The sequence below is a fragment of the Rana temporaria genome, chromosome 2 (genome assembly GCF_905171775.1).
Source record: "Rana temporaria chromosome 2, aRanTem1.1, whole genome shotgun sequence".
Lineage (NCBI taxonomy): Eukaryota > Metazoa > Chordata > Amphibia > Anura > Ranidae > Rana > Rana temporaria.
The window spans coordinates 201041685-201053907 of NC_053490.1; the positions used below are offsets into that span (position 1 = coordinate 201041685).

Consider the following 12223-nt stretch of genomic DNA (forward strand, 5'->3'; position numbering starts at 1 on the left):
ACTGACTTAAAAGGGTGGAGATATGGAATTCTTAACACTTTTTTATCACAATAACAGCCTCCATACATTTTTCATGACAGATTTGCTTTAATCTAAACATAGGGATTTTCATAGAGTGACAGAGATTGATTTGAAAACTAATGCCACGTACACACGATCATTTTTCGGCAAAAAAACTTTGTTTTTTTAAAAAATGTCATTTAAAATGATGGTGTGTGGGCTTCACATCATTTTTCGGCTTCTGAAAAACGACCAAAAAAAAATTCGAACATGCTGCATTTTTTAACGACGTTTTAAACAATGTCGTTTTTCGGGTTGTAAAAAATGATTGTGTGTGGGCTAAAACGACGTTAAAAACCTGCGCATGCTCAGAAGCAAGTTATGAAATGGGAGCGCTCGTTCAGGTAAAACTACCATTCGTAATGGAGTAAGCACATTCATCACGCTGTAACAGACAGAAAAGCGCGAATTGTCTTTTACTAACACGAAATCAGCTAAAGCAGCCCCAAGGGTGGCGTCATCCGCATGCAACTTCCCCTTTAGAGTGCCGTGGTACGTGTTGTACATCACCACGCTTTGCTAGAGCATTTTTTTTAAAACGATGGTGTGTGAGCAACGTCGTTTTAATGATGAAGTTGGAAAAACTTTGTTTTTTCTACATGCCGAAAAACATTGTTTTTTTTCAATGCCGAAAAATGATCGTGTGTATGCGGCATAACACTGATTAATGGGTGTATGCAGCTCAGCACTGTTAACTTAGAAATGTTTGAGCCCAGGTCAGGATCACATAAAATACTGTTGTTGTTATAACTTGTATGACAATGACATGAACACTATTTCATCATATTGCATAATGTTTAATATTTATTAAATATTAAACATTATTTATTTAATATTAGCTGTAACAAAAAAGTAAATGCATACAATGAATGATCAATACATTTTTGAATGCAACAAAGTAGGAGTGTTTAAAGGGGTTGTAAAGTCAGAAGTTTTTTTTTTTTTATCTTGATGCATTCTATGCATTAGGATAAAAAGCCTTCTGTGTGCAGAAAGCCCCCCTTGGCCCCCCTAATACTTACTTGAGCACCATCTCTGTCCAGCGATGTCCACAAGTGCCTCGGCCATCTGGGACTCTCCCTCCTGATTGGCTGAGACACAGCAGCGGCGCTATTGGCCCTCGCTGCTGTCAATCAAAGTCAGCCAATCAGGAGAGGGAGGGGGTGGGGCCGAACCGCAACTCTGTGTCTAAATGGACACGCGGAGCTGCAGCTCGGCTTGGGTGCCCTCATAGCAAGCCGCTTGCCGTGGGGGCACTAAACAGGAGGGAGGGGCCAGGAGCAGCGAAGAGGGACCCGAGAAGAGGGGGATCCAGACTGCCCTGTGCAAATCCACTGCATCAGAGCAGGTAAGTATAACATATTTATTTTTATGAGAAAAAAGACTTTACAATCACTTTAAAGCCTCATACTCACGATCGGATTTGTGTGACGACAGCCTGTTGGCCGAAAATCTGATCTTTTGTACGCTCCATTGGATAATTATTGTCAGATTTTCCATGGACAAATGTTGGATTGCAGGCTTATAAATTGTACATGGACAACAGTGTGTTTTCAGATTTTCCTATTGTGTGTACACAAGTCTGTCAGTCAAAAGTCCAAAATACAAACACGCTTGCTCAGAATCATTGCTCACCAAACAGGACATTAGCAGAAAGTGCCCAAAGGGTTACGCTCATGAGTGGAAATTTCACGTAGTACGTCACTATGTTTGTGTTTGTTGGCCGACAATTGTGTGGCATTTGTATGCAAGACAAGTTTATGCCCAACACCCTTCAAACAAAAGTCTGACGCTTTGTCTGCGAAAAATCCGATCGTGTGTACGAGGTTTTAGTTAAAATTCACCACTTATTGACACATGCATTCACGTTTGTTTGTTAGGTCCTTACTGGTGCACAATGGCAGTCAGCTTGCTTTGAAAATTGCAATGGCAGAAATGTAAACCAAAGAACAAAAATGTAATACATTAGAACCTACCAGTCCTTGGATATAGTTGCTACATTGGTTTTATTTTTACAGGCTTCTCTCCCATATTTCCAGCTGGTGATCCTCTTAGTAACACACTTGTCCTAGGGTGATACCGTTCATTTACTGTACTGGAGGAACAGTGTTGTTACTCTAGGCCACCCTTTCCCAACTCTAGTGTCGTCTGGGTTTGTCAGGGGTGCTGCAGCAACCTGGCTAAGAAAGGCTTGGTTAGAGAGTAGAGGCAGAGAAGCACTGGACTGTATGTCCGCGCAGAGAGGCCGCTTTATTTAAACGACAGCAATAGACATTCGTATTCCAGATGTTTAGGAGAGCACAGGACGTTGATGGTTCACTAGATATCTGGCAGGATCAACAAGTATTTTTTGTAACTATTAAAACAGATATATCAAATTATGTAACATACCAAAAATGAGCTCTTGAAAGAAGGCTTTAGTTATGGTTTACATACACTACAGGACACACCATTCTAAATACCATTGGTGCTATTTGAGTCACGTTTGAAGCTGATTAAATAAGAAAAGGTTTATCTTTTTAAAAGACTTATATATTTTTTCTTTTGGTTTTGACATTTTAATAGATGCTGGGAAACTGGACATTTGGAACACTGGTATTTACTGTTCTAGTATTTACAGTTACACTTAAGGTAAGCTTAGATTTTCATTTCAATTATTGTACTTAAGTTGTTTGGAAAAACTGTATATTATATAATAAAATTCTACATTATAAATGTAAGTTTACTAAACGGATATAGTGGTGAAAAATATAATAAATTATTAATACATGTCAAAATAATTGATCTGTTACTCATGCTCCTAAGACTTGACCTCGCACTATTTTTTATAAATTTTTTAATAAATATTAGCGCACTGCACCTTTCTAGAATAGCAGAAATTGAGATGTTTTACAAATTATTTTGTGATGTCACTTTTTTATTTGTATAGGATTTGAATGGCCGTGTCCATTTCTATACATAATATGCAATCTAAATGGCTATTTACGCCTTGATGTTTTGTTTTTAAATGAGGAAAAGTTTTTTGTTTTTGAAGAGGAAATGTTTTGTTGTACATCTTCGTTGGAAAATGTGTGCATCTGCAGTATTTAAAGTTGGTTTTAACTTACAGTTGAAGTATCCCTGACAGTAAAAAAAATAAACACATGATAAAAATGTAAAGGTTTTCAGCATTCCGTCTGACAAGATTATACATTAAAATATCAGTTGATACTTAAAGTAAACCTTTTGTGAGAAAAACATGGGTTACCCTTTTTGAGCTCCTTCCAAAAATGTTAGTTGACTGGCTGTACTACTGGCTAGCTTACTTACTTTTTAAGTCCTTGAAGTACACAGATCAAGAGATCTGCCTTAAATCCAACCAACCTACCTTTGTTGCACAAAGTTAAAAATTTAATAAAGTCAGTGGATAAGCAGGACAGCGAAGCAACTTTTATGAGGACAGTTCAGCAATGGCAACCACAATAGTTCCTTAGGGCAGGTTTGATTCATAGCATACAGTATGGAAAATAATTATTTGATCCCCTTCAGATTGTGTAAGGTTGCCCACTTACAAAGAAAAAAATACAGTAATCACAGAAAAAAACATATGATACAAATGTTATAAATTGAGTTTATAACATGACTTGGTGGAGAAACTCTTGTTGGCAAGCACAGAGGTAAGACATTTCTTGTAGTTGGTGGCCAGGTTTGCACCATCTCTGGAGGGATTTTGGTCCACTCTTATTTATAGATCTTCTCTAAATCCTTAAGGGTTCTGGCTGTCTCTTGGCAACTTGAAGTTTCAGCTCCCTCTATACATTTTCTATAGGATTAAGGTCTAGAGACTGGCTAGGCCACTCCATGACCTTAAAGTGTTTCTTCTTGAGCCACTCCTTTGTTTCCTTGGCGGTATGTTCTCCTCCAAGATTTTACAATACATGGCGCCACCTATTGTCCCCTCAATGGGGCAAAGTCGGTATATACCTTTAGCAGAGAAATATCCCCAAAGCATAATGTTTCCACCTCCATGATTGGCTGTAAGGATGGTGTCATAGTTGGCATTTTCTTCCTCCAAACACAACGTGTCCCCCTCCCCAGAAGGCACATGAATAGTAATGCCAATGAACATCTAAATGATTCAGAGAAGGATTAGGAGAAAGTGCAGTTAAGCTCTTTGGCATTAACTCGATTTTCCCATAGAAAATGTATTGAGGGAACTGAAACTTCAAGTTGCCAAGAGACAGCCAAGAAATCTTAAGGATTTAGAGAAGATCTGTAAAGAAGAGTGGAACAAAATCCCTCCTGCGATGTGTGCAAACTTGGTCACCAACTACAAGAAATGTCTTACCTCTGTGCTTGCCAACGAGGGTTTCTCCACCAAGTGCTGCAACTTAATTTATAGCATTTGTTTTATGTGTTTTTTCCAGATTTTTGGTTACTATGCTGTCTCTATTATTTAAAATGCACTTATGATAAAAATGATAGATCCTTCATTTCTTTGTAAGTGGGCAAACTTACAAAATCAGCGGGGGTGAAATGATTATTTCCCCCACTGTGTATCAGGAAAAAGCACAGCACATATCTGCAGTACATGCACATACTGTATACCTTTTAAGGACCCTGCAAAGACAGATAAATGCATGTTGATCAGTCAGAAATACACTTGGCTTCAAATTTCCTATTGTGGCTGACAATGCTGTGCCATTTCTTAATTGAATTTCATTCACTTTATCAGGAACTGTTGGTGCCTAGCCTCACACTTCTCATTGCTCTATTTGCCTCCCTGGGTTCCCTTCCTGAATGTCAGAGGCTCTTATTGTATTCATGCTCAAACCAGGGGGGGACTCTGAGGAGTGTGCCTCTTACAGGCCAATCTCCTTACTTCATGCTGATGCTAAAACTCTGGCCCTCTGCATTTCGAAGGTGATAGATGACATTTTTCATGTTGACCAGACTGGTTTCATGCTTGGTAAATGGCACTGACATTGATATTTGCCACCTGTTCCTCAATTTGTCTGCGCTCCATGCCAATAGTGATATGAGAGTCATAGCTTCTTTGGAAGCTGAAAGAGCTTTCGACTTTGAGTGGATGTTTCTTTGGGAGGTGATACGTAGGTTTGGTTTTGGGCCTAGGTTCTTGCAGTGGCTAGATATTCTCTATCATGCACCCTGGTCTACAATTCAGGCCAGTGATAGACTTTCTGAGGTTTTGCCCTTGGGAAAGGGGACTCGACAAGGCTGCCCCCTATCTCTGAGCCTGTTAGCCCTGGCATTGAAACTCCTGGCCATTATGGTACTGAGCTCCCAGTTTGTTGAGGGCTTGTGGGTCTCCTCCCTGGAGAAAATAATTTCACTCTATGCCGATGATACAAATTCCTTCTTGTAGGTCGTACTCGCTGACTTTGATGAGTTTGGATGCTACATCGGCTGTACTAAGTTGGTCCTTTTCCCTCTCAATCCCCAGAGAAGGGGGTCTCCCTTACTGTGGTTTGATGAATTTAAGTATCTGGGCATCCAGGTCACCTGGGATCTGAGGAGCTTTTATAGCCTTAATCTTCTTGGTGCTCTTCTTGGGCTAACTTACTGTTAAACTTTCTGGGACTCATTAATATACTTAAAATTATATTTTGCCCTAAATTAAACTATGTTTTTTGGAATTGCCCTATCTGGATAGCAGGTTCCTATTTCAAGAACGTTGATTGTTGTGTTGGTTCTTTTCTCTGGGATAAGTCCCACCGTTCCACCCTCATTTTGGCAAAGTCCACCCTTCAGTTGCTGGTGCACTGAGACAGTCTGGCATTACCTAATTATTTGATTTACAGATTACTGAGCAGCTTTCCTAGTCATCATTCGATTTGAGATCTAGGGCTAATGCTGCGGTCTGCCTGGAGGCTGCCCTACTGGGCTTCCTTATGGAACTCTGTAACCTGGTGTATAGATGCCCTACATCCTACTAAAGTTACACTTTGGGTCTGGACTGCAGCTAGGAAACATTGCATTTCAGCCTAATTAGTGGTCTCCGTATCACCCTTTGTGGGGTAACCCTTCCCTGCCCCATTTCAAACTGTTATCCGACCCCAGATTTGGGCCCAATATGGTATCTTAGAGATGTTATGCTTACAGGTCCCCTATTGTCATTTCAAGATCTTTCCTCTCCAAACCGTTGTCTTTGTTTTAATTGGCTCTCCTCAGGGTGGAGTCTCCTATGATGGATAAATTACGGGACAAGTGGAGAGTGGATACACCAATTTTGGTAACAGAGTCCTGGGAAAACTATGCTGAGGATAGCTCCAAACTCCCTATTTCCTTAAGGGAAAAATGTATTCAAACACAATTTTTACATAGTGTGTATTATACTCCTCAGAGTTTACACAGAATATACCCTCAAATGTCCCCTGATTGCTCACACTGACTCTTATGTTGATACATATTTTCATTTGTTTTGGACCTGCCCTAGGGTCTGCAACTGTCCCTCACTCTCTCCTCTGAGCTTACACTGTTGGGCATACATGAGGACATGCAAAGGCCCTGTTATACCAAATGATTAATTTCCTAGCTGTTGTACTATGCTAAGAATTAAATACTTTACAAATGGACCACTCATTGACTTCATGTGAGTCCTTCGTTAAGGCGGTGCTGCCTATGTACAAGTTAACAATCATAAATAGCATTTGTCATAAAAAAATACAACAAAATATGGCAGCCTTGCTCAATGAGTCATCCTCATCTTTATATAATTATTGGATTTGAGGGTCACCTTACCAGCATGCTATACATTTGTACCCTGTATCTGGTTCTAGATTGCTTAAGCTTGACTGTGTCCTGTGTACTTGTAATCTATTATGATGATTTGTACCATCTAGTTACTTGCTATTATGCCATTGTTTTAATAAACAGCAATCCTGGTTGAGAGAAATTAGCAAATGTTAATATGAAGGTGTGCCATACCACCTGCAATTTACTCATGAAATGAATTGCTTCCAGTCTAAGCACAAACAGATGACAGATCTAGAGCGTTAAATATAACCTTTCATTAATTCTGGCTATGATTCTGGGTGGCCTGATGATATCGCAGATTAGATAATTTTCCTTAATAAGACAACCATAATTTATGGTCTAGACCTGCCCTGATTTAAGTTAATTAGTGGGCATCAGGGCTGGATATATTCCTCCTGGCCCCGTAGGTCAAATAACTTGCACCGCCTCCTTCTATCTGAGCCCTTGGTATTACACCAACAAGAATAGACGTCATAGCTCATAACACTTTTGGGAAATTAAGACAAAAGGAGAATATTTGCTTACTCTGAATTTCTACACCTAGAACCCAATGGCGAGAAGTGCAAGATATACAGTCACCGTACTGTCTGCAGATTGGTTTTAGGTGTACAGACCTAGAATGTGTGCATAGTGAGTTAACTAAAATATTTTGGCAGAAAAAATGCACAAACTGTGGGAACAGCATCACCATTGCCCCATGTAAAAAGCTGTGGCAGTCTGCGGTCTCCTATTATGCTTGGGAATATGATAATGAAAGTCGGTAACCCTGTAGTTGCCTGTGTTCTACCCCTGAAAAAGCTGCCACCCATGGCCACAGCCTAGGTAAGCAATGCAGAAATCCAGCCTTGGGAAGCATGCTGTGTCTTTTATTGATGCCATTATAGGCATCAGTGATGAACACTGTCCACATTTTCTTGAAAACAGTACTTTCACACACATTTCACTGTTAGAGACTTTGGGGTCCTGTAAACTGTAGTTGCATGGTTGTGTTTTTTTTATTTAATTTTATACATTTTTTGGCTGAAAGAGGGGTAGTTCTTCTGAAGGGATACTGTAGTTTATGTTTTCAGTTATCCTTTAATACTGCAGGCAAAATAAAATGTACTGCTTTTGCAAAGATAATGTAGTGGCTTTCATGTAACAGGTTTTATTTACTTTCAGCTTGCACTGGATACACAATACTGGACGTGGATCAACCATTTTGTGATCTGGGGATCACTTGTGTTCTATATTGTCTTTTCTTTGCTATGGGGAGGGATTGTCTGGTAAGTTTGCATGTTACCACTTTATGGCCATCATTATACACAGCAATATGTTTAAATAAAGATCTGTGTATATTTTCAGTGTTCTATAATAAGGTAAAGGGCAATGAGCAAAGCTCATCCAATTAGTCTATATTTAACGTTTCTAACTAATCTAAAACTGAAGAGAGGGGATATCTGGTTACTTTCTATAGGTTGCTACATTCCGCACTTACAAATGTAACTGACTGATTAAAGCCCAACGCCAGTGAAGCTTTTTTATTCCCTTCCCTCCACCCTCCAAAGAAGTACCCACCCTCTGAACAATACAGCAGGACCCTCCGCGTCTCGTCCTCTCCTGATCTAAGTCGATTGGTTACTACAATTAGTTTCATCTTTCATATTATTATTCCTATTGTTTCATATTGTTATTACTAGTTGACTGATTTTTTTTTTTTTTTATTGTTTAAGGGGAAGCATGTGCAGACATAGTCAAAGTATATGTTAACCATACAGTTCATATTGCTGATATGTGTCTGTTGTACTATTTATTTTATTACTGGTAGTTACATAACACCATAAAGTTACGCAGCGATTTACATATACAGTATATATTGTACAGTCCCTGCCCTCAATTGGCTTACAATCTAGATTCCCTAACTCACATTCATACATGCACACACATACTAGTGCCAATTTAGATGGCACACAATTAGCCTACCACCATGTCTTTGAAGTGTGGGAGGCACAGGGAGAACATGCAAACTCCATGAAGGTAGTGCCATGGTTGGGATTCGAACCAAAGACCCTAGTGCTGCCAGGCGGAAGTGCTAAACACATAGCCACTGCACTGCCCCAAGCACTATGTACTTGTATTAAAAAGTATATTGTTCTCTTTGCATTGCTACCTTTATGTGAAGTAGCTGGTGATCTTGCCAGCCTCCTTGCGTTCCAATTTCACACTGACCATGCTAGGCATGAGAGCACATGCATTCCTGCATGGTGTGTGCGCTTCTTTGCATTCTTCCTGGGAACACAGCCTGGTTGTACACCAGTGGTCAGACTTGTGCTGACACACACATCCCCCCCCCCACATAGCTAATCAATGGTAATATCACTGTACTGCTGTTTCTTTGCCTCCTGCAGTCTTCACCACCAGCTTTCTAAGCCCTTTATGCAGCTAAGAGGTCATATTACTTCTAAAAAAAAAAAGATTTTGCCTTGCATTTCAATTTTAATGATAGGGTTGCTTGGCAAGGTAAGTGGGCATATAACACACACCCTAACATTAAGAGGGAAGTTTCAGCAAAAAAAAACTTTCCACAGCCCCCTGTGTATAACATGCAGGCACAGTTTACCTTCTATTTTCAGGGTAAAAAGTGAGTGTTATACGCCAATAAATACAGTACTTTAATGTTGTAAAGTTATATTGAAAATAATTAAAGATGTGACATTCCTATTTTACCGGGAGTTACCTGATTATTTTTCATAGACATTTTCTTGATTAGCTAGGTAATTGTCATTCTTTAATGGCAAGATTAAGGCTGGGTTCACATTGGTGCGATGCAGCAAACCCTACGAATCCACTGCGGGTTCCCGCATCGCACCTGACTTGCAGGCAGTTCAAACTGCCTTATGCGAACCGTTGGAAGTGTCAATACAAAGTTAATGACACCCACAGACCGTTTTGCATATCGCAGTGCAAACTGTCAATTCAGACAGGAATCGGATCGCGGGGGTGTGAACACCCATGCGATCTGATTCTGGTGCGGAGCAAAAAGAGGGTCCTGCACGACTTTGGTCCAAATGTGATGTAAATTCAGCCATACAATCTGTATGGCTGAATTTGCTTCAAACAGACATTACATGTGATTTGCACAGCACTGCAGTGCGAATCACATGCAATGTCACACAGCTCAGCAGTGTGAACCCAGCCTATACAATGGGATGAATTACTTTTGAGATTAAAGCTATTATGATAAGGTACTTGTGCATTGTTTTCAGTAAATCTGAGCTGACTCATAGACTAAGGCCCCGTACACACGGTCGGACCGAACCGATGAGAATGAACCGAAGTTCAGTTTCATCGGACCAAACCGACTGTGTGTATAGGCCATCGGTCTGTTTTTCCTTCGGTCCAAAATTTTAAAACATGCTTCAAAACCGAACCGATGGACCGATGCCCGATCGGACCAAACCAATGGTTAGTACAGCAAAGCATCGGTTCAAAACCCGCGCATGCTCAGAATCAAGTCGACGCATGCTTGGAAGCATTGAACTTCGTTTTATTCAGCACGTTGTGTGTTTGACGTCACCGCATTCTGACCCGATCGGATTTTGGACTGACAGTGTGTACGCATATCAGGCCGTCCGGCCACTTCAGAGGTGAACCGATGAAAACGGTCCGACAGGCCAGTCACATCGGTTTGGTCCGACCGTGTGTACAAGGCCTAAGGCTGACCATACATGAATCTCTGAGATATGAACTGTTAATGGGCAGGCCGAATGTACCAAGTTGATTGATTGACTTGGGTGCAATCAGCCTGCCGGATTCGCTACTATAGCCACTAGTGATAAGCACTGATAAACAGGGATGGCTTCCCTCGCCGGGAAAAGACAATTGTTGATTCCTCTGTCAGCACTGCCTGTGTTGGCCTGCCTTTATAATATATAATTACTACCCCTTGATAATAATTAGAAACAGAAACATGTTTGCTTTTACAGGCGTTGTTAAAGTTTAAATTAAACTGACCACATTCATGAGCGCAAATCAAAAATTATCAGTGCCCTTTAAAGTCCATTGGTCAGTATCTAAGACTGCCTAAAATGGCAACTGGACATGGACATTTAAAATCAGTTCAGGTCAGTTTTTAAACCTGTTTGTGCTTTGCTCTTATTTCTTGATGCAAGTCAATGTGAGTGCATCCAAAACCCATTTCAAAGGCTAGTGTGCATTAGACCTTAAGGCCCCTTTCACACTTGTGCTACTTGTCCTGCGACTTGGGACTGAAAAGTAGCATGGCAAGTCATACCTCATGATTTCCAATGCGTATCGTGCATATCTGTGCGACTTCACGTTGCAGCAACTTCAAAATAGTCCCTGCGCTACTTTGGTCCGCCTTTGATGCGACTTGAGGTCCATAGACCTCACGATTACACAGGCAGTGCTTCAAGTTGTGGCAAAGTCGCACAAGTGTGAAAAGGACCTAAAGGCTAAGTTCACCTTTTTCTAAATTCCAGATCCCCTATGTACTTATTATGGCATTAATGTTCTTATTTTGCAAAAATAAAAAAAGTTTTCCATTTATTCTACGCATGAATACCTCACTATCCTCATGGCTGTTTGAAAACACTTATCCATTACTTCTGCCTTACTTCCTGGACAGACTTTAGGTCATGACACAGGAAGGAGTTGACCAGCTGAGGGTAGATGATGCAGGGTGTGTGCTGATGAGATCAGCTGATCAACTCCTTTCCATGTCATGACCTAAAGTCTGTCCAGGAAGTAAGGCAGAAGTAATGGATAAGTGTTTTCAAACAACCATGAGGACAGTGAGGTTAGCATGTGTAGAATAAATGGAAAGCTTTTTTTATTTTTGCAAAAGAAGAACTTTAATGTTATATTGGTACAAAGAAAAGCTGGAATTTAGAAATAAAAGTTAACAAATAACAAAGGTGAACTTGGCCTTTATTGAAATGCAGTCCCCAGAGCCCTTGGCACTCTGACATGAAAGTGAAATTCTGGTCCGCCTTTTCCTGCCTCCATCAGTAGTTGTTGGTCTTTGATACTACATCGGGGAACCAAAGCAAAGTAGACATTAGGATAAACAAGTGCCCCAGGTTCAGGGCTCCTAATTCTCTTGGAAAGATTCTACAGGTGCCTGAATTTACATTTATAGGTTGGTCTCTCTTTTTTTTTTTTATTATTTATTTTGTAATAAAACAGACAACCAGCATTGTCTGTTTGTTTTATTGCACCTTTTTTCATATCTAACCTATAGTTCTATTATTATTTTTTCTCTCAGTTCATATTTTATAGTGGATTCTACCTTCAGGCTTGACAGAACTTTATTGGTTAGTGCACATTTAGCGTGGTGCCCATTTGGCAGTAAAACTAGATGTGATGTCTGGGTTTGAACAAAATGCCTGAAGGACATGGTTAAATT

At 40.2% G+C, this 12223-nt stretch overlaps 1 protein-coding gene across 6 annotated transcripts in view; it reads left to right on the plus strand.

The window, feature by feature from the left end:
• Positions 1-12223, plus strand: part of ATP11A (ATPase phospholipid transporting 11A) — a 251388-nt gene that overhangs the window by 214276 nt on the left and 24889 nt on the right. For all 6 annotated transcript variants that reach the window (XM_040336232.1, XM_040336233.1, XM_040336230.1 and 3 more), the window contains 2 exons: positions 2626-2691; positions 7978-8081. In XM_040336232.1, the coding sequence (XP_040192166.1) occupies positions 2626-2691; positions 7978-8081 (170 nt within the window). The remainder of the gene's footprint in view (positions 1-2625; positions 2692-7977; positions 8082-12223) is intronic.